Here is a 23,893-nt window from a genome sequence, read left to right as displayed (position 1 = left end):
CCACGGCGTAGTGATCAGTAAAGACAGGAGACCTCCACCCACGGGTAACACTGACTCTTACCGCAAGTCAAATTAAAATCGGCATAACACAGATTTCCAATTTCCACTGCAGGGCCAAATTCAATCCTTTCCTCTCATAATGAAGCCTCAATGGTGTATATCCCCACTCAGTAGTAGCCCGGTGTAGAGCTCCAAAACATATGAAGAAAACCAAGGAGAGCACAATAGCATAATACTGTATGTAGGTTTATTGTAAAAAACAGCAGATTGCGTACTTACATCAATCCTTTTAAAATAAGCATGTATCGAGCATAAAAACACAGCCGGCCGGACTGTATAGAAGCGTGCGTCCCAAACTTCCGGGTCCTCACACGTGCAAACGCGGTGACGTCAGATCGACTCCTCCCGACGGTTCGTCTCAACAGGGACTTGCTCTCGCTCTACCAATCGTGGCGAAACCTCACATGTGTGGTTTGAACACCGCTTTCATATGCGGGTGCTACTCACGTATGTGTTCGCTTCTGCGCACAAGCTCGTCGGGATGTGGCGCTTTCCTGGCTCCTAACTTTTTTTAGCTGGCTCCTAGGTTCCAAGCAAATTTGTCAAGCCCTGCTATAATGTCTGCCTTCATTTTATGAAGTGCTGTGTTTGGACAAATTATCGAACTTGTCACTTTCTGTGACGGGGCATCAACTGTTTCACTAAACTGCGCATGCAAAGCACGTCATCAATGACCTCAGCGCTGACGTCTGGACACTGAGGAATTTACATGTCAAATTCCTCGACAGACGATGCAGCGCATGAGCACATAAATACACTAAAGCTTGCGAAATACGCTAACGTCTGCTTATATTACAACACTAGAGCCTTGTACACACGATCGGATTTTCATCGGATAAAGCGTAGGACTTTTGTCCGAAGGGCGTTGGCCATGAACTTGTATTGCATATAAACTGCAAAGAATTGTCGGCCAACAAATACGAAACTACATATTTTTTCAGCTCTTTAGTGCCACCCTTTGGGCACCTTCTGCTAATGTGTTATGGTGAGCATTGCTTCTGAGCATGCGTGTTTGTACTTTGAAGTTTTGCACATGCGCAATGCACACAGATTTGCTAAACAGCTGATGCCACATCACATGAAGTAATGTGGGTTTGACATTTTGTCTAAACACCTGCTCAAACTGTTGGTGCTATATAAATGCTGGCCAGCACATTGAAGAAAATGCGTGTAACTCCTATTTCTATTTTTTTTTTTTTTTTTTATTATTCTCAGAATTTCTCTCTGCTTGTCTCAAACTCTTCATGCACTTGGTGGCATCCTATGGGTGGACTAGGGCAGCACATGCAGTGCTGGCAGTTTGGCTGAGCATGCTAGGCATTGTTTGGTTCAGAAGTGGGGCAGCAGCTATTGGAATTTGTTTGTGGGGGACATGGCCAGAGAGCAAAACCTGCTTTTATTTTTGTACTCTAATCATACCGCTGCCTTGCACATGCAGTGTAGATCAGTGGTGGTGTTTATCTCCCCTAACATGCTTAGAATTGTGTAGATGGGAATTGCATGGTAGCTTGATTCACCATAGATGTGCTGTCACAGTGGAGAAGGAGACAAGTAAGTATAGTGGAGTTTGGGGGCTTTGCAGAGACACAATGGCCTACATGTATATGCAGTCCAATGAGAGCAACAAAGAAACAGCCAAAGTTTTAAATGAGTTCACCTTTAAAAAAAAAATTATGATAAATGCAAAAAGATGTGCATTTTTTTTTTAGGGAGCCTGTTAAGCATTGCACCCATGATCAGTAGATTGTGGATGCAATGCATGGCTCTTGCAGACTTTGGCCCGGATTCAGCTAGATTTGCGCATTTATTACGGAGGCGCAGGGCAACGATTTTGCCCTGCGCCCCTGCAATTTTTTTGCGCTGCCCTCGATTCACGGAGCAGAAGCTCCGTAAATTGCGCGGGCGCGCTGGCAAAATGCGCGCGCAATTTAAATGATCCCGTAGGGGGCGGGAATCATTTAAATTAGGCGCGTTCCCACGCCGATCGTAGAGCGCATGCTCCGTCGGGAAACTTTCCCGACGTGCATTGCGGCAAATGACGTCGCAAGGACGTCATTTGCTTCAAAGTGAACGTGAATGGCGTCCAGCGCCATTCACGAATCACTTACGCAAAGTACGTAAAATTAAAATTTCGCGACGCGGGAACGACGGGTATACGGAACATTGGCTGCCCCTGCTAATAGCAGGGGCAGCCTTACGCAAAAACCTCCGTACGGAAACGACGTAAATTGCGTATGCAGGGCTCGCGCAACGTTGTGAATCGGTGTTAGTATGCAATTTGCATACTATACGCTGAGCACAACGGGAACGCCACCTAGCGGCCATCGCAAGAATGCAGCCTAAGATATGCGGGCATAAGAGCCTTATGCCGCGCAGATCTTAGGCTGCAGTCGGCGTAACGAGGTTCCTGAATCAGGAGCACTCGTTACGCCGGGGCAAGTAAGCAATTGCGCTGTGTAACCTATGGTTACACAGGCGCAATTGCTTCTTGAATCCACCCCTTTGTGTATATACTGTCTGGTTGTACTTCATACAGCAAAGCAGTTACACACGAGCAGGGAGCATCAATGAACTACCACAGGGCTCAACAGCGCTTTGGTAGTTCATTGAGAACTACAAGACGACAGGAGTGAAGGCTGACGGACCTTGTCGTTTTCTATTCACAGACCTCAGTAAATGAATGACGTGGCCGGGCAGGCAGAACCCACACAGCCACATTCTTGTGACAGAGAGCAGTGGGAGAAGATTCCATCCGTCTTCCATATATATGTGTGTATATATATATATATATATATATATATATATATAATATATATATATATATATATATATATAAATATATATATATATATATATATATATATAAATGTATTGTGGATTCTCAACTCTGGGTTTTTTCCCTGCTTTTCCTCCATTTTGCAGAATGCTGCAATACCAGAGCCAGCGTGTCGAGTGATAATTCAACTGACCCATCACATTTTTCTTTAAAGGGGTTGTAAAGGTTTGTTTTTTATTTTCAAAATTGGTTCCTTTAAGCTAGTGCATTGTTGGTTCACTTACCTTTTCCTTCTATTTCCCTTCTAAATGTTTTTTTCTTTGTCTGAATTTCTCACTTCCTGTTTCTCCTCAGTAAGCTTTCCACCATCATCCGAGCCGTTCTGGCTGGGGGTTAGTCAGACAGAACACCTTGCTAAGGAGGAACAGGAAGTGAGAAATTCAGACAAAGACAAATGCTTCATGCACACTGGACGTTAAAATAATGTTATTAAAAGCCAGTAGCTTTGCAGGGAGTCTTTCAAAGTTTTTAACGTTTTTGTAATAGTGTTTACTACCGTTTTTTTGTGTTTTTTTTTGGCGAGCCACGTTTTTGATCGTTTATCTGCGTTTGGCATTTTTTGAGGTAAAAAACTGCACTTTGAATGCGATTTTCGGGCGTTCAGAAAAAAGCCCATAAACTCCACTGCTTATTAAAGCTGAAAAACGTCCATGTGTGCATGGACATATAGGCGAACATAGAGTGGCGTTTATGGGCTTTTCAAAACAAACACCCAAACTCCAATAAACTGCAGTTTATCGGCTCCAGTGTGCATGGAGCCTTGGAAGGGAAATGGAAGGAAAAGGTAAGTGAACCAACAATGCACTAGCTTAAAGGAACCTATTTAGAAAATAAAAAACTAACCTTTACAACCCCTTTTAAGCTCTTTTACTTGTGTGGAATTTGCCCGGCAAGGTTTCTAACAGCTTAAATGGCATTAAACTCAAAAGCAAACATTTTATCATATTTCAGCTTACCTATTCTTAGATGAGATGGCTTTGTTCATATTCTTTTTTAGGCTTTCTTTCCTTTTATTTTCACCTAGTGATCCCGCCAGTAAATCTGTTGTTTTTCAGCTGAACAAGCTATCTTGAAAATGCAGTGATTAGGGTATTGAGACAAACCATATACTACTGACTTGGGTGCTTACAATGATCAGTTTTTTATTAATTTAAAACCTTTATCCTAATAGAAAAAATACTGCTGTCAGTGCAGTGTGAGCTGGAGTTTTGATTAAATGTGTTGGTGTATCTAAATCTGCTAGTACATCTAATACTCCCCTCCCCCTCCAGACTGACCGTGCTCATTCATCCAGAGTGGAGGGGGCACTATAATACAGGAGGTGTGTTACTGGCCAGGTCACAAAGTGAAAACAGAGGGGGGAAAAAATCTAAGAAAAGGAAACGAATGCAGCCACTACATTGAACGATTGGTAAGCTGCAAAATATTTTTGTTTTGGGTTTAATACTGCTTTATTTAACTACTTCCCGACCTCCTCATGTACATTTACGTCGGCAGAATGGCACGGACAGGCACAATCACGTACCTGTACGTCCTCTGCTAGACGTGGGTGGGGGGTCCGATCGGGACCCCCCCCCGGTACATGCGGAGGTCGGGTCCGCTCGGGGAGCGATCTGGGACGACGGCGCGGCTATTTGTTTATAGCCGCTCCGTCGCGATCGCTCCCCGGAGCTGAAGAACGGGGAGAGCCGTGTGTAAACACGGCTTCCCCGTGCTTCACTGTGGCGGCGCATCGATCGGGTGATCCCCTTTATAGGGGAGACTCGATCGATGACGTCATTCTTACAGCCACACCCCCCTACACTAGTAAACACATACACAGTGATCCCTAAATGTTACAGCGCCCTCTGTGTTTAACTCCCAAACTGCAACTGTCATTTTCACAATAAACAATGCAATTTAAATGCATTTTTTGCTGTGAAAATGACAATGGTCCCAAAAATGTGTCAAAATTGTCCGAAGTGTCCGCCATAATGTCGCAGTCACGAAAAAAATCGCTGATCACCGCCATTAATAGTAAAAAAAATAAAAATGCAATAAAACTATCCCCTATTTTGTAAACGCTATAAATTTTGCGCAAACCAACCGATAAACGATTATTGCGATTTTTTTTTTTACCTAAAATAGGTAGAAGAATACGTATCGGCCTAAACTGAGGGAATTTTTTTTTTATATATATGTTTTTGGGGGATATTTATTATAGCAAAAAGTAAAAAATATTGCATTTTTTTCAAAATTGTCGCTCTATTTTTGTTTATAGCGCAAAAAATAAAAACCGCAGAGGTGATCAAATACCACCAAAAGAAAGCTCTATTTGTGGGGAAAAAAGGACGCCAATTTTGTTTGGGAGCCACGTCGCACGACCGCGCAATTGTCTGTTAAAGCGACGCAGTGACGAACTGTAAAAAACCCTTGGGTCTTTAGCCAGCATATTGGTCCGGGGCTTAAGTGGTTAAAGTAGAACTGGATAGAGTAAGGGAGGGTTATAACCCCTCCTCAGGTTTTTCTTTCCATTTGTGTCTCGTTGGGGAGATTTCCCTTGATTTCTTGTCCCTTAGCCTATACAGGAAGTGAAAAGGGAAACCCTGGCTGTTACCAGGGAAACTAGAACTAGTGTCCCCATTGGAAGAGTTCACTTCTGGGGACAACGCAAAACGTAGGATTTTCTTTTACTTTTGATGATAACGGTAAACAGGGCAAATAAGGTGATTTTCGCAAACAGGGACACAGATGGCAATAGGAACATGACAGGGGGTCTGTCCACTGTCTATCTATTCAAAAAAGTTTTGCCTTCACTTCTTGCACTTGAGAAAGGTAGTAATAAAAACCAAGCATATTAGGCTGGTAATTGGATGATGTCTTTCAACATATAGTGTACGCCTTCTGTTGTCAAAGAAAACATCTTCTTGTGTACTTTATGTGAGTAATAATGGTTTGCTTAAAATAAAGTTTGCTCTGTGTATTTGTTTTAATGGCTTTGCGTGGGTATTGTTTGTCCAGCTAGAATTTCTGCTCTGCTCTGCACTACATCAGGAAAAATAGCTGCAAGAAAGGTAAGTAAAAGGTTGCTCTTTGGTCACCAGCACTCAGAGAGCATGCTTCTTCTTCTCCAATGTCTTTGGGAGAAAAGTTCAGATGGTTAATGGTGTTTGGTTTGTAGGGCACATTGGGGTGTTCTGCAATCTTTAAGTGTTTTTTTTTTATATATTGTTGTTGCTCTCGGTTGTTTTGTACGTTAACCATAGGAGCCAGGTGGCTTGGCTTTCATCGTCTGTCTTTATACCTTCTATTTCGCAGGTGGGGTTTAGTTCCATTATCCAGTCTCTGACAGATTGGCATTGATTATGTGTATAAGTAGAGATCGTTTGTATTTTATTAATTTTTTTATATAAATTTAATAAGAAAAGGGCTGGGTATTTTAGTAGTGCCTAGTTACAAAGTTCTCGTATATTTGGGATAATAGGCATCCGTAATTATTTAATTTGTTTCAGTTTGTATATGTAAACCCCAAATCTGTGTTTTGGTATGTTTGGCATCACTGTCCCAATACAATTTTTTTGTTAATCTGTTGCAAAGTTTCTTACCTGTCAGTTACATCACTTCCTGTTGCAAACTGACAACTCTAAAGGCTGGTACACACTGGCTGAATATCGGCAACTTCAACAGAAACCGGCCAACATTCAGCCCTTGTGTACAGCAGCCTGGTCGGCTTTTATCGAATGGGCATACTGCAAAACCAACATCCAATCGGTGCTTGCAGTATATACATGGCATAAGCCACTACCTCACAGTAAGCAGCAGAATCGTGAGCCTGCACTTGGCCATTGAGTCGGGTATAAGAACTAAAGGAGGCCACATGGCAGACTCACAACTCTGCTTTCAAGAAGAAGTAAGAATGTCCAGGTGAGAAACTTGGCAATATGGGTGCAACATCCGTTGATTCGTACAGATCAACACCTTCGGGTCGGCACACACGCGATCCGTGGGCCTCCCTGTTCGGCATTTGCCATAGGAAAGACTGCAGCTTCTGCCTAGCTCCCGGAGCGGCGGCCATATTGGTCCACCCGGCAGTGGCTGCTGTCTCGTCACATCGTCGCCGCCATCTTGCTACACCCCACTCTTCTGCACAGTAATAATAGAGTGAGAAGGGGGCAAGTGGACATCTTGTTACACCCACCAGAGTTCTTGATTTTACAGGATGCTTATTATGAAAACATTTATTTTCCTTTACAACCCTTTTTTAAAGGTCCAAAATCCCATAATTATAAATTGTGCCTCATCCGAGTGCTCAGGTGCCCAAAGCTTCATTCGCCCTTGAAGTTCAGAAAGGTGGGAGCACATGCAAAAATGAAAATTAGCATTCTAAAACACTAAACCACTTTCTCCACCTCTTAGTAACAAGCTTTCTATTGGCAACAAAACAAAAGCACTGAAGCCTAAATACATCCAAAAAACACACTAAAAGCATCGAGTAAAACGCTCCAAAATAACTTGTTCTCGCACCCATGTGTGACTGCAGCCACAGTTTCAATGTTTATCTAAAGCCGATCATACATCGATCAAAACTCAGCTGGACCGGCCTAATTTTGAGCCATTTATGGGCTAGCTTGGATCATTCAGGTTTTTCCTGAACGATCTGTGCTGCTGGCTATAGCCAGCAACACTGATCACAAATTGTATTGAGCCTTAGAACACCTGACGGCAGAACACAATAGTGCATTGAGAAGGATTCTCTCATCAGCACTGAGTGTGTTGATGGGGCGGAATTGGCACGTTGTTTTTTTTTTTTCCCATTTAACCCCCTGGTTGAAAAAGAAAATGTATAATATATGGCCTGCCTAAGACTGCAAATGTAAAAAGAAAACACCTCTTGGATACATAGACTACTTGTACTCTTGCTTTTCTACAAATCACATTGGCTTACTACAGGGTTTGACAAATTTGCTTGGAATCTAGGAGCCAGCTAAAAAAGTTAGGAGCCAGAAAACGCACCCCGTCCCGACGAGCTTGCACGCAGAAGCGAACACATACGTGAGCAGCGCCCGCATATGTAAACGGTGTTCAAACCACACATGTGAGGTATCGCCGCGATTCGTAGAGCGAGAGCAATAGTTCTAGTCCTAGTCCTCCTCTGTAACTCAAAACATGCAACCTGTAGATTTTTTTTAAACGTCGCCTATGAAGATTTTAAAGGGTAAAAGTTTGTCGGCATTCCACGAGCGGACGCAATTTTGAAGCGTGACATGTTGGGTATGAATTTACTCGGCATAACATTATCTTTCATAATATTAAAAAAAATGGGGATAACTTTACTGTCTTATTTTTTAATTAAAAAAAGTGTAATTTTTTCCCAAAAAAGTGCGCTTGTAAGACCGCTGCGCAAATACGGCGTGACAGAAAGTATTGCAACAATCACCATTTTATTATCTAGGGTGTTAGGATAAAAAATATATATAATGTTTGGGGGTTCTAATTAGAGGGAAGAAGATGGCAGTGAAAAATTGTGAAAAATTACATTAGAATTGCTGTTAACTTGTAATACCAACGGCCACCACCAGATGGCGCCAGCTCACACCTTCCAAGCCAAGTCGCCAGGACACCATTTCTAGTCGCCATGGCGACCTGGCGCCCGGGATTTGTCGAGCCCTGGCTTACTAGTTTTCATATAAGCAACAACGAAGTTCCATCCCTATAATAAGGGAACCTATATTAACCACATCAATACCAGCCTATTGTAAAATGACGTCCACAAAGGACCTCTAACGATCCGGGTGGACGTCATATGACGTCCTGGGCTTTGTGGGGGGATATCTGAATGATGCCTGCAGCTAGAGGCATCATTCAGATATCCTTCTCTTCTGCCGGCGATTCTGCACAACGTAAGAACGATCATAGCGGCGGTTCCGCCGCTAGATCGTTCTTACAGGCGGCGGGAGGGGATATCCCCCCTCCCGCCGCCATCCGGTGCTTCTCCGGGCTCTCCCGTGCCATCGGGGGCCCGGAGAACGAATTGTCCGGCGCTGGCAGGAAGCATAGAGATGACTGGTGACCAGATGGTCACCAGTCATCTCTATGACCATCAGAGGACCCGGGCGCGATGTGATGACGTCACGCCCGGGTCCCCGTAAGTAAACAAAGCCGCAATTGCGGCTGCTAAGCAACAGTTATAATGAGATCGGTGAATTTTTTTTCACCGATTTCATGCTTTCCAGCCTGGAGGAGAGATGTGGGGTCTTATTGACCCCGCATCTCTCCATAAAGAGTACCTGTCACACACATTCCTATTACAAGGGATTTTTTTTAACGCCCCTGTCCCCAGTAGCTGGCGAGCAGAAGCGAACGCACACACAAGTCCCGCCGACATATGTAAACGCCGTTTAAACCACATATGTGAGGTATCGCCGCGTGCGTTAGAGTGCCAGCAACAATTCTAGCACTAGATCTCCTCTGTAAATCTAAACTGGTAACCTGTAAAAAAATGTCAAAGCGTTGCCTATGGAGATTTTTAAGTACTGAAGTTTGGCGCCATTCCATGAGTGTGCGCAATTTTAAAGCGTGACATGTTAGGTATCTATTTACTCGGTGTAACATCATCTTTCATATTTTACAAAAAAATTGGGCTAACTTTACTGTTTTGCTATTTTTTTAATTCATGAAACAATTTTTTTCCAAAGAAAAGGCGTTTGAAAAATTATTGCGCAAATACCGTGCAAGATAAAACGTTTCAATGACCGTCGTTTTATTCCCTAGGGTGTCTGCTAAAAAAACATATATAATGTTTGGGGGTTCTGCATAATTTTCTAGAAAAAAAGTTATGAATTGTACATGTAGGAGAGAAGTGCCAGAATAGGCCTGGTATGGATGTGTGTATAACAGCCCTGTATGGAAGTGGTTAAGAGTATATGGCTGTTACTATTTACCTGGCTGTCATGTCATATGCTTTACATATATATTGTACAATCACATCCGTCCCTGCCCTCAAGGAGCTTACACTCTAAGGTAGGGCCAAAACAACTAATCGATAACTAATCAATTATGAAATTAATCGATTACCATTTTCATAATCGATTATTCGGCCAGTAACAAAATGGGGTTTTAAAAAATAAAATAAAAAATTGCCCTTTATAGTACAAAATGAGCAAATTGCTACTGTAAATATTACTGTCCCACAGTAAAAAATGAATCCCTTTACAGTAGTGATTATTTGCTCTTTTTGTACTAATGTTAGTTTTTTTATTTACCCCCATTATGTTACTAAACATCTCAGGCCGGGGCTCACACCTCTGTTTTGGTGCTTTTTTCAGAAACACGCTACAGTTCATTTACATGGTTTCTAATGGGACACGTTCACATCCATGATTTTTTTCAGCTGCTGCGTATTTGGAAAGGGCAAGGACTTTTTTTTTTTTAAAGCAAAACGGTGCTATTTTGTTTTGTTGGTTCAATATACTTCAATGGAGAAGCTACAGAAAAGCATGTAATGTGTTTTTACGGCAATTAGTGTTTTGCAATCTGCCCAACAACCAATTGGCCCAAAGAAATGTAAAAAATGCAAATCGCAGCAAAATTCCTTTTCTTTCTAAGGTTATTAACCGATTAATCGAAACAATAATGGGCCAACTAATCGATTATAAAAATGATCGTTAGTTGCAGCCCTACTCTAAGGTTACTAACTCACATACATGCATATACATACTAGGGTGGTGTGGGAGGAAACCCACGCAGGCACAGGAGAACATAATTTGTTCCACATTGACTTCTATGGCATGCAATACCACATGTGGCCAGAGGCAGGGGGCACCGGAGAGCCTCAGAAAGGTTTGGGGACAGCTCGGCTGAACTCGGAAAACCTTGGGAAGGCTCAGGAACTGAGTATTTCTGAGTTTTTTTTTTTTTTTTGTATTTCCAAACGGCTCCACCCGGCTCCAGCGCCCCTGCACCTCTGGCCAAATGCGGTATTGCACACCGTTGTGGCTTGAATCCTGCTCGTTTTGCCAGACAACACTCGCAAACCAAGTCAGGATTTTAAAAAAATTGCCGTATTGTGAAGCGCTCGTAAACCGCGTTACTCGCAATCCGAGATTTCACTATATATATATATATATTTTTAGCAGAGACCCTAGAGAATAAAATGGAGATTGCAATATTTTATGTCACACGGTATTTGCGCAGCGGTCAACATTTTTGGGGAAAAAATAGACTTTCATAAATAAAATAAAAAACGAAACAGTAAAGTTAGCCCAATTTTTTTGTATAATGTGAAAGATGGTGTTACGCCGAGTAAATAGATACATTTCATGCTTTGAAATTGCGCACACTCGTGGAATGGTGACAAACGACGGTACCTAAAAATCTCCATAGACACTTTAAAAAAATATAACGGTTGCCAGGTTAGAGTTACAGAGGATGTTCCATTTTGCAGGCGTATACTTTTTCTTTGCTGCGCGAGGACTAAGACGCTTAAAATAAAAACATTTTTTTTTCTAAGACCCCCCAAATCCCTCTTCACTTAAAAGTATTCAGATCGGCGATTCTGAATACTGCACCATTGGCAGCCAAGTAAACCGGAATTGACGTTGTGATCCGGCTTTGTTCGGGTCTCGGCCTAGGTGGCGGACGCATCGGCTGGTGGCTCAGGTCTCCCGGTGGGACGGGAGGCCCCGGAAGAGCTGCGACAGGAGGGGGGATGTCCCCTCCTGCTCCTTTAGGATAACAGCCGAGTGGCTAAAAAACGGTACCGGGTGACACCTGCAGCTGTAGGCATCACCTTGGTTTAACCCCTTCAAGTCATGAACGCAAATATTTGCGTACGGTTGGCACAAAGGGGTTGAAAAAAAATCATACGATCTGGCAGGGCTTGACAAATTTGCTTGGAATCTAGGAGCCAGCTAAAAAAGTTAGGAGCCAGTTTTTTTTAACGACAAAGCTTTATTTTCAATATAAAAATTGATGGCATGGCACAGTGGTGACAATTGATGGCACAGTGGCTGCGTTTGATGGCATGGCACAGTGGTGACAATTGATGGCACAGTGGCTGTGTTTGGCATGGCACAGTGGTGACGATGGCACAGTGGCTGCATTTGATGGCATGGCACAGTGGCTGTGTTTGATGGCATGGCACAGTGGTGACAATTGATGGCACAGTGGCTGCGTTTGATGGCATGGCACAGTGACTGCATTTGATGGCATGGCATAGTGGTAACATTTGATTGCACAGTGGCTGCGTTTGATGGCAAGGCACAGTGGCTGCGTTTGATGGTATGGCACAGTGGTGACAATTGATGGCACAGTGGTGACAATTGATGGCACAGTGGCTGCGTTTGGCATAGCACAGTGGTGACAGTTGATGGCACAGTGGCTGCGTTTGATGGCATGGCACAGTGGCTGCGTTTGGCATGGCACAGTGGTGACAATTGATGGCACAGTGGCTGCGTTTGGCATTGCACAGTGGTGACAATTGATGGCACAGTGGCTGCGTTTGGCATGGCACAGTGGTGACAATTGATGGCACAGTGGCTGCGTTTGATGGCATGGCACAGTGGTGACAATTGATGGGCACAGTGGCTGCAAAGTGAACAATATCAATATGCCTGTGCCCCAACTCAGTGGTGCTAGTGTGAACCATAAGTGCAACAATCCTATAAATTATGGTTTTAAATTAGTCTTTTTGGCTTCGCGGGTGGGGGGATGCGTGGCCGACACTCACAGGATACCCCAGCTCTGCTGCCATGGGCGCCAGGTGGATAATTCTAGGCGCAACGGCGACCTGGCGCCCGGAATTTGTCGAATACTGCGATCTGGTATTGTACAAGAAACATTTTGGGGTTTGTTCCTTCGGAAAATTTTGGATGACAGCTGTGTACTAATGATCAGATTATCGTACGATTGCTTAGAAATCTTTATTTTTTTTGTACGATATTCTAATCATGTGTATGAGGCTTAAAGGAGTTGTAAACGAAAAAAAAATTTCACCTTAATGCAATCTATGCATTAAGGTGAAAAAACATCTGAAGATGCCGGCTCACCCCCGTGGTCCCGAGATCCTCTTCACCGCTCAGCCTGGCCGCTGATTGGCTAGAGCGGATGGATTGAGAGCAGCGCAGCCATTGGCTGGCGCTGCTGTCAATCACATCCAGTGACGCGGCGCGCCGAGTGATACAGTGAGCTACTATGGCCACTCGCTGTATCATGGGAGCGCGCCCGCAAGGACTCGCCACCATGCAAGCTCCCTCGTATGACTGTGGTGAGTTCTTTTGGGGAGTACCAGAGACAGCCGCCGAGGGACCCCCAAAGACTTGGATCGGGGCCACTCTGTGCAAAACAAACTGCACAGTGGAGGTAAGTATGACTTTTTTGTTATTTTAAAGAAAAAAAAATTCCTATAGTGACCCTTTAAGATCCGAGCATGCAGCATGAGACCATTTGCAAAATATTCCAGTACGTGGAACACACTTTGTTAACCACATTTTGAGTGAGAAAGGGAAAACATTCTTTAGACTTCGGTCACACTGAATCTGACGTTGAAATCGTGCGACCTCACTTGAAGCCGCACAATTTCAAAGTCGCGTGTCAATGCGATACAGGTGTGACTTGTAAGACATCTATGTGACCTCATGCACAGATGTTTATGCAAGTTGAGGGGAAAAACTGTGCTAATGTATCAGTTATAATAATCCAGGAAGCAGCAGCTTAATGTGAGATATACACAAAATACGAATGAATTGGAGGAGCCGGGCTAGTATAGTCCAAATAGTTCAATAAATGTTCCGTATTTCTCGGCGTATAACACACACTTTCTTCCCCATGTTATACGCCGATCCCCACCGTCTGTGAGGGGAAGAGGAGCGAGCGCTGCCGATATACACATAGCCGAGTGTACTGTGTACTCGGCAAGGCTCGCAGTCATGCCCGGTCCCACCATTGGACCTGTGTTGTCCATCATAGGAGCCTGGCCAAGGGGCGGGACTGCGACTGGAGCCGAGTACAGCCGAGTACACAGGACATCCAGTTCTGTCTATCTCTGCGCCACTGCGGTAATTTTAAACGATCATGCTGCAAGGACACTGGGCAAGGCTGCAAATGGACACTGATAAGGCTGCATTGATGGGCATTTAAATGCAAGTTTTTATCCTTAAACTTCCCTCCTAAACTTGGGGTGCGTGTTATACATCAATAAATACGGTATTTGATTGTAAAATGATATATCATGCTTCAATGATGGAAATGGTGACATAAGATTCTTTTAGTATTAACACCACAGTGAATCACTCAACGAAGTGTGCCACCACCTATAGAAAAACTCACTCACCAGATGGCAAGCAAAGTTGCACTTGAACTTGCAGAAAGTTGCAGGAACTACCGTATTTATCACGGTATAACGTGCTCTCGCGTATACCGCCCACCCCTAAAGTTGCCCCGAATCCTGTGGGAAAAAAGTTTTTTTTGTACTAACAGTTTTAGTGTCTTGCGTGGCGGCCTCTTCGGGTCCGTCTGCGGCTTCGGGTGTCCTCTTTGTCGGGTCCGGTGTCCTTCTGCGGCTTCGGGTGTCCTCTTCGTCGGTTCCGGCGTCCGTCTGCAGCTTCGGGTGTCCTCTTCGTCGGGTCCGGTGTCCTCCCCGCTCGCTTCCTGCGCCGAGTTTGAATACTGCGCCGACATATACAGAGCGCAGTACACTCGTGTATTGTCGGGCAGGCTCGGCAACTCTCGCGCTGACGTCCTGTACGTCCAGGACGTGAGCGCGGAAGGAGCTGAGACTGCCCGAGTGTACTGCGCTCGGTATATGTTGGCGCAGTATTCAAACTTGCCGCGGGAAAGCGGGTATCGGCGTATACCGTGCACCCACGATTTTGCCCTGATTTTCAGGGCAAAAAAGTGCGCGGTATACGTCGATAAATACGGTGCTTTCAGAAGAAGTAACCGGACACTTACTGTAAGTATGTTAATTGGTTGTATACCTTGGAAGTGAAATACTTCAGCATTGGGCAATCTGTGATTCTGATAAAAGGCAGAATTCCTTTTTTATTTTATTTTTTCCTTGGTTGTACAGCATTTTCTTTTGTTGGCTGATAAAAAACAACTGATACTAGACATGGGAACCAGGGAAAAATTCCAGTTTTCCCTGGTTGGAAACGATCAGTAAATGTGTGGTCTAGGAATAGAAGTAAGAGCTCTAGGAACACTGGTGTGTGGTTTTTGTGCTTGTGTGTTTTTTTCATACATAACGGTCTGTCTATGCTTCCCAGATGTTCATAAATATATTTACTATTGGATTAGTGCTGTAGATGGGGGAGGGAGAGCAGGATCCCTCTTTTGTCTGTCATTTCCAAGGAATTCCAAATATTAGGGACGTTTAATGTCTGTCAGGATCCCTGCAGTCTTATGTGAGATTCCAAATAAGGAAGATATGACCATGCGATGCGAGCAGGAGCCTCGGCATCATGTGCGTGGTTTAAACTTCAATCCTTTTACCTTTTTGACCCTTCCGATGTGGTTACACGGCTGATGACGTGCCATATTGAAAACGTTTACTGATGCGAGTGTTGCGGAGTTCCATTGGATGGCAGTGATTATTTGAAAGGTGAGAGGGAGGGGAGTAGATGCTGAATTTATCCTGTAGTCTGCTAGTGGAGTGGTATCAGACATAGTCCAGAACAGCCTGTCTACATGTGTTCTCCGAAGAGCAACCAGCCTAACAGCAGGTACTCAATGCATTTTCCTTGTGTTGTATGTCTGGAGACAGTATATGCCGATTCATATAGAGGCCAAGACTAGTGGTGGAGTATACGTAGTCTTCTTTCAGACGTAGCTGTCATTTATAGTACATGAATGTAAATTGTCCTGAAGTAACTGCAGTTGCTGACCTCCTCCTGAAAATAGTAGCTGGCTGATTGTTGGTTTACTTTTAAGTCCATGACCTGAACTAAATGTGCACATCAGTAAGGGCTTTTTCACACCGACGCCTGAAAACGCCTAATTTTTAGACATTCAGGCGTCTTTATTTTACTGATGTAAATGTAGCCCTTTCTTTCTAATGTAAACTTGCACTGCGTATAGATCAGTAAAAAAGAAAAAATGACAAAAATCGCCATTGCTGAACAGTATTTTTTGCACATACGGTACACCTCAGGAAAACCTAGAAGAATTTTTATGCGCGTGAATACATGCATTAACTATACAGTAGAGCTGCACGATTCTGGCTAAAATGAGAAGCACAATTTGTTTGCTTAGAATAAAGATCACGATTCTCGTGGTGTAACCTCCTCTTTCACATCATACAAAAAAATTGGGCTAACTTTGCTGTTTTATTTTATTTTTATTTTTTATTCATTAACCACTTAAGCCCCATTATGCAGCTAAAGGACCTGGCCCCTTTTTGCGATTCAGCACTGCGTCGCTCTAACTGACAATTGCGTGGTTGTGCGACGTGGCTCCCAAACAATATTGGTGTCCTTTTTCCCCCCCCACAAATGGAGCTTTCTTTTGGTGGTATTTGATCACCTCTGCGTTTTTTTTTTTTTTTTGCGCTATAAACCAAAATAGAGCGACAATTTAGACAAAAATGCAATATTGTCCTATTCAGGCAGGTGTTTGAAAAGGGGCACTCATTTTCTACCTCACCCTAGTACCTAAAATCTAAAAAGTGGGTCCTGAGCCAAATTGTTGGCTACCTTGGCATCATATTGAATTGATCTTAAAGGTTTAATGCAGCTTCCATAGTAGATCACACCATTCCCATTTGCAGTTACACAGCTTCCACTGACAGCAGAGCAATCCGAGGATCGCTGCCTCAAAGTTCTGTAGGTGCAGAGTTGGCCCTAGCACATTGAGCTTAGCCATACCATCAACATAAGGTTGCCTCCAGGAACAGTGGCTTTATGAAATATTTTTAGAACTAGTATTAACTATATACTAATCATATTGGGAAAATCCAAAATTCGAACCCAAGAGAATTGGAGATTTGCATAAGAAGCTCAAACTGCCTGGTTTCCATATAAATACATTGGATGACTTGTGCATGTTTGTTTTCTATGTTGGTTACATTGAGAACTAGTGTTCTGGGTAGAGGCATCAATCTGTGTAATGTATGTTGATATCCCTTTTATCTGTAGTTTGGCATAGACCCATGAATACTGTACAGCTCTAATTAGCTGCATGTAGACAACAGGGAGCCTTGTAAATGTTTTGTAATCTGGCAGGCCACAACAGTGCTCTAGATGTGTTTATAAAGAGCAGTTGATGATGGGCCTGCATATATATGTTTTTAAAACTGACTCCTCAACAGCTTATCAGATCTATAATATCTTCGTTAGTAATGGCAGTCAATGTATCTGAATGCATAGAAAGATCAAAGTATATCTGAGTTGTATATTTCTGCAGCCATGGTACAGGCTTGTGTTTTAAAATTATATATATATATATATATATATATATATATATATATAATCTCTATATCGCTGTGTAAAGTAACACGACACTTTACATGTATATTGTACATTCACATGAGTCCCTGCCCTCTAGGAGCTTACAATCTAACTCGCATTCATACACATAATAGGGCCAGTTCGCACATGAGCCAATTAACCTACCAGCATGTCTTTGGAGGGTGGGAGGAAACTGGAGGACCCAGAGGAAATCCACACAGGGTGAACATGCAAACCCCAGGCAGGTAGTGCCGTAGTTGGGATTCAAACTGATGACCCTACTGTTGCTAGGCAGAAGTGCTAACCACTGTGCTGCCCATAAAGATTGGGTCCCAGTGAAACACATTGATTAGTATCTTGTAGTCTGCTTTAAATAAAATGAATCTAATACTGTATATACAGTGTGTGTGTGTGTGTGTGTGTGAGATATATATATATATATATATATAGTATGTGTGTGTGATATCTATATGTGTGTGTATTTTCTGTATCCATTCTTTGGCATGGCTCTTGCATGTAAAGCTTTGTACAATTTTTTTTTTTCCCTAATTGCACTTCTACTGAAATAATAAGGTTACACTGTTACAGTGTTCTTGCTGGTATGGATACATGGTTTCAGTATTTCCCCCTTTTCTGGGCAATATGCTGTTGTAGGCTCTTTGAATGCCGAAGGAAAGTATCTGTGTGTAGATGTCTGATGCTTCCTTTTGAAGATCCTCTTCCCAAATGCCTGGGTTTTTCATCATTATCGGACATCGGGGAGCCTGAAGTGCCGTTTTTACAGGAAAAATGTTTCACCCTTTTTAATCACAACACGACTATTAAAGCAAGACAAAGGCATAATGAGCTAGTATTCATTGCATACTAGTTCATTATGAAATACTTACCTTAGATCAAAGCTGTTGCAGCAGTCCCTGTACACCGCTGTGCCCGGCGACATGTCTCCCGGAGTTACTTCCGGCGCTGTGGTTGGCCAAAGCCGCAATGTCACTCCAGCGCATGCACACGGGAGCCACCGGTCACAGCACAGGCCCTTTAGAAACGGCACGATCAAGCTGTTTCTTCAGTGCGCATAGGATATGGTGCAAGCATATATGCTAAATATCTCCTAAACCGTGCAGGTTTAAGAGATATTTACAGTACCTACAGGTAAGCCTTATAGGCTTACCTGTAACAGGGTTTACAACCACTTTAACATTTCATTATAGGTCCTTTTCATTATGTCTTCTCCTAATTATTTTTCATAGTCTTTCTAATCCAATATACTGATAATTATGGTACCACTCATCAAATATTAATCTAGTATTCTAGTCATCTAGAATTATATTGTTTTTGCAACTTGGCTCAATAAAGCTGAACTCCAAATATGGAATTTATAGCCTAGTTACGTTAGTCCAGCTTGGACCGTGTAAGTATGCATATGCCATACCTGTAGGATCCCTGCAGAAGCAGGTAATCACTGTAGTATCTACTCTTGCCTCGGTGATCTCTGCTACTACCATTACATTTTTTTTACTCTAATGCAGAGAATGTATTACCTTTTACCTTTACAACCACTTTAATGTCTTGTGACCTTTACCTATGGCTAAGATAAGAGCATGAGGCAGATGTAAAAACTGTGAAAGCACTCAACATAGAGGTTTTAAAAGGAGACTCTGCATCCAAATCAGAGAGTTTACAGGTTTGAATATCTACCAGATCTTATTGGTTTTCCTGACTCCTCATACATCTACATGCTATGTAGGCCGATCTCCATGAATATTCCAGTAGTAAAATTGACATACATAAGAACCTGCAGTAATTACCATAGTATTTTAGGTAAGGGTAGATTAGGTACGTTGAAGATATTAAATTTGTTGAATTTCATAATATTCTTCCTTTTACACAGATCCAGCTGTAAATGCATCACAAACAGGGCTCCCAGGATGAGGAAAGCAAACAGGAGTGCAGGCTCCGTCCCCAAAGTACCTGCCACAAATAAACCACAAGGCACCGAAAGGGCAAAATCCGAGAGCAACGCACCTACTTCATCCAAGATAACTCGCCCAGGATCTTCTTTATCAAAGGTAAATAAACAAGCTTTGCTCATGCTGTGAGAATGCCTATGTACCATAATGGGCACAGATTAGAATGTTTAGTGAAGCTACCATTAGATTTAGATGGATCCTGCAATGACTGTTACCTATTACTGACAGGGCTCCTATTCTCTAACTCTAGAAACCAGTGCTAATTCTAGGGAAGGCGTATGACTATGCTTGATGCTTCTGAAGCGTGCTCTGCCCTTCACCATCATACCTTCCATTGGATTGGACAACCTCCATCACTGTTTGGGAACTTTAAAGCGGATTTCTGCTGAAAAAAAAATATTAAAAGCCAGCAGCTACAAATACTGCAGCTGCTGACTTTTAATATTAGGACACTTACCTGTCCTGGAGTCCAGCGCCGTCCGCAGCTGAGGACAATCGATCGCTCGTCACTCTGCTGTTCCCCCCCCCCCCCTCCATCCTCGGTGAGGAAACCAGGAAGTGAAGCGCTCCGGCTTCACTGCCCGGTTCCCTAGGGCGCATGCGCGAGTCGCGCTTCGCCTGCCGATTGGCTCCCGCTGTGTTCTGGGAGCCGAGTGTTCCCAGAACACAACGGGGGGACGGGAGGTGACGTCATGCCCGCAGTTTACCCGAGACTGTGTGGCCGGAAGTGGGTGCAAATACCTGTCTTTAGACAGGTATCTGCACCCCCCTCCCCCTGAAAAGTGTCAAATGTGACACCGGGGGGAAGGTTCCGATCATAGGGTGGAGCTCCGCTTTAAAGCCCTTTACACTCGATCGGTTTGTCTGATGAAAACAGAAGGATGGACCGTTTTCATCGGACAAACCGATCATGTGTGGGCCCCATCAGTTTGTTTTCCATCGGTGAAAAAAAAAATAGAACATGTCTTGAAATTTTCGTATGGATAAAAATCCGATAGAAAAAAACGATTGTCTGTATCAAAGTCCATTGGTCAAAAATCCACGCATGCTCAGAATAAAGTCGACGCATGCTTGGAAGCATTGAACTTCATTTTTCTCAGCACGTCGTAGTGTTTTACGTCACCGTGTTGGACACGGTCGGCTTTTTGACCGATGGTGTGTAGGCAAGACTGATGAAAGTCAGCTTCATCAGATATCCGACGAAAAAATCCATCGGATTAGATTCCATCAGATATCCGATCGTGTGTACAGGGCTTAACTGTGACCTATTATGGCCTTTCAGATTACTCTTCTTCTTAGCTCGATGCATAACCAGTCAGATATACAATTGCTAGGCAGGTATGATTCTGATTGGTGGATGTGAGAAATTTCTTTGTACTGATGGTTTAACCCATCCTTTCTGTATTTGAGAGTTCGGACACTTTGACATTTATGTACGGGGGTGTCAGTGGTAAAGCGTTTACCGCCGTTTTAGAGACGATTTAAAAGCGCCCCGCTAGATGTTGAATAAAGGGTTGTGAAGCAGCAGACAAAATATACCAGCTTTGTCGTCTTATTGTAGCTGACATTCTTTATGGTAAAAACAATTCTAAGTAATCATTTGCAGTGAATTGGTGTAAAATTAAACAAATGGCAAAAATTTGAAACTGCAGCGCTACAATAAAATCTCCTATACAATAAAACATAAACATTAATCAGAATATTGTTCAAACTAAACCCATTTAAAGAGTGCTAAACAATAAAAGTCTATAAAGTGAACAAGTCTATTCAATTGCTTCCCATTAATTGTCAACCAGTGAAGACCTCAGAAATCTTTGTGATCCTCTATTATAAAATGAGCTCCCTTAACAAAAAGGTTCCCAACCAATTGGTGAAAACGCTCACCTTAAAGTGGATGTAACCCCGAATTTTTTTTTTTTTAATGTCACAATGTACAGTATACGATTTCCTATAATCTGTGCCCAGTCTAGCCACACAGAGTTAATCCAGCTCTGAGCAATCCTCTTTTATTGTTCAGTGAAATAAAACGGACTTACAGCGAAAAACCTTAGTCCGTTCTGCCCCCTAGCTGTGAGTGACAGGTTATTTACATATCTCATGCACTAGCCTGGAGACAGGCATTATTTTTTAATTCCCACCCCCACTCCTTTTCTGAAGTCATGTGGTTACTTTTCTGGATTTTGATTGGATGTTCGTGATCATAACAGAATTTAGTGTAAGGAATACACAGGGAAAAAATGCATGTTGACAAGGGGAGTGTAGAGGAGGGCGGGGGGTTTACTGACATCACGACTCCTCCCACAGAGCTCCAGACAACAGATCCACCCACAGAATCTGCAGTTTTTCAGTTCTTATAACAGACAGAGGGGAAACATTTGACAGGTAAGGATACATGCAGGAGGCATGTAAATCCTTATAGATCAGCACTATGGCAGTAGTTTAGAAAGGATGAGAGTGGGTTTACATCCACTTTAAGTTGCATCCTTTCTTTTACGGAAAGCATATGGTGCTTAATTAGGCAACCTAGCTGCCCGAACTGCATAGTGAACACAGGGACTGACCGCTCAGCACAGTCACCATTCACAGAATGACTTGCATTTTTCTTAGCGAATGCAATGCATTCTCTGATTGAACAAGGCAAAGATCATGATTTCACCACCCTGCCTATCCACCATGTCCAATCAGAGTATGTTTTGCCATAATTGAGAAAATAAAGTATTTTCTGAATGGCAAAGGACCTGGAAGATGGTGGCAATCATTGTAGTAGTGGTACCTACTACAGTAATTTCCAGCTTCCACGGGAATGGCATAAGCAAGCTGGACCATCGAGACTATGCAAAAAAAAAATCCATACCTGAAATTCAGCTTTAAACCTTTCAGCATGTGTCAGTGGAACAACTCAAGGAAAGTCAAATAATTTCCACATAAGGTAAGGCCCCATGGACACCTGAGTGTTTAGCTGTGGTTGGAGGCCACAGGTGCCCCGGACAGTCCCACTAGATGGTGCACCTAGCAGTGAGAACATTAGGAAAGCATTCTTTCAGGGACAAAATTCTGAAATGCAGAAGTCTAAAGTGGAACTAAACCTATGGATTTAACAGTTTCCCAAACCCAATGCATTTCTAGTGGTACTAAATCTATTGCAGGGGTAGGCAACCTGTGGCACTCCAGCTGTTGCAGAACTACAATTGTAACTGCCAAACTGCCAACCCCATCATGCCTCTGGGAGTAATTGTAACTGCCAACCTTGCAATGCCTCATGATAAATGTAGTTCCACAACATCTGGAGTGCCACAGGTTGCCTAACCCTGATCTATTGTCTTGATTTTGTTTCAAAAAACAATTACATTCCCAGCATGTGCCGGGAATGTAACTGTCACATTGGTTGTGCTCCTAACCAAGCTGTCAAAACATCAAATGGCTGATGTCCTAACTAATCACATGTGCAGCATCATGGTGGAATAAAGATCAAACAGAGGCTACGATGGCAGATTCCTTGGCTGATGATGGGAGGGTTTAGTTCCACTTCAAGGCCTGCTGTTAAAAAAACTGTCAAAGTTGCCTATTTTCTAAACCAACTGTCGAGACATCAAATGGCTGGTATTGTAACTGATCACATCTGGTAGCCAGACAACTGTAACTCAGGCTGAAGATGTCCGTTTCTGCAATCTAGGAGGGTTTAGTTCTGCTTTAACGGGTTAGACAGTGGGGCTAGATAGGACAGCAGTGCCCTCTACCTGCAACTTTATCACCAGAGCCCCATGCATCTAGGCCAAAAGCCCAGTGTGGATGGGATTTTACTTTTATTAAAAAAAAACATACAAAGTAATCCACTTACACAGCAAGAGTGCTTCACGGCACTAGTGAAAGTGGCGCTCACCTAGAGCTGCACAATTAATCGTTAAAAAAACGTGATCTCGATTCAACCCCCCTGACGATCTCCAATACATAGTTTTCCAATTCTTTCATATAACAAGTGGCGAGACGTATCTCACACAGCTGTCAAAAGAAAATATCTGGGCAGTCCGCCAAGTTCTTAAGGGGAAATATTGTAACTAATGCCTTTTTCTTAGATCAAAGGTATAAACTTCTTTGTGTAAAGAAAAAATCCAGGCAGTCTGCCAAATTTGTAACATGAAACATTGTAACTAACTTCCTTCTTAGGGCAAACTTCTATGTGTAAATGCAGGAAGTTTAACCACTTAAAGTCCAAATCTTTCTGACACTTGTTTCTTAAGTTAAAATCAATATTTTTTGCTAGAAAATTGCTTTGAACCCCCAAATATATATATATATATTTCAGCAGAGACCCTAAGGAATAAAATGGAACTTGCTGCAATATTTTATGTCGCACTGTATTTGCACAGCGGTCTTTTAAATGCAATTCTTTGGGGAAAAAATACGCTTCAATGAATAAAAAAAAAAAACGAAACCGTAAAGTTAGCCCAATTTTTTTTTGTTATGTGAAAGATGATGTTATGCCACGATAATCGTGATCTTTCTTCTAAGAAAATAAATTGATTCTCATTTTAGACCGAATCGTGCAGCTCTATGCTCAACCCCAGCCGCTTTCACCTCCCGTCTTTTGTCCCTGGTGCCGGCATCTTAAC

The 23,893-nt window shown here is 42.9% G+C and overlaps 1 protein-coding gene across 6 annotated transcripts in view; it reads left to right on the top strand.

Moving 5' to 3' along the window:
- The window catches only part of SPECC1L (sperm antigen with calponin homology and coiled-coil domains 1 like), a 104,371-nt gene that overhangs the window by 12,072 nt on the left and 68,406 nt on the right, over nucleotides 1-23,893 (top strand). For 3 of the 6 annotated variants that reach the window (XM_040349510.1, XM_040349518.1, XM_040349501.1), the window contains one exon: nucleotides 19,205-19,382. In XM_040349510.1, coding sequence (XP_040205444.1) covers nucleotides 19,242-19,382 — 141 coding nt within the window. In that variant the 5' untranslated portion in view covers nucleotides 19,205-19,241. Of the gene's footprint in view, nucleotides 1-15,300; nucleotides 15,474-15,516; nucleotides 15,595-19,204; nucleotides 19,383-23,893 lie in introns of those variants that run through there. The other 3 variants (XM_040349527.1, XM_040349492.1, XM_040349537.1) reach the window with 3 other exon arrangements.

This window comes from Rana temporaria, chromosome 1, assembly GCF_905171775.1.
Source record: "Rana temporaria chromosome 1, aRanTem1.1, whole genome shotgun sequence".
Lineage (NCBI taxonomy): Eukaryota > Metazoa > Chordata > Amphibia > Anura > Ranidae > Rana > Rana temporaria.
Note: the sequence above shows the minus strand (reverse complement) of the source record. Positions and strands in the feature narration are given on the sequence as shown.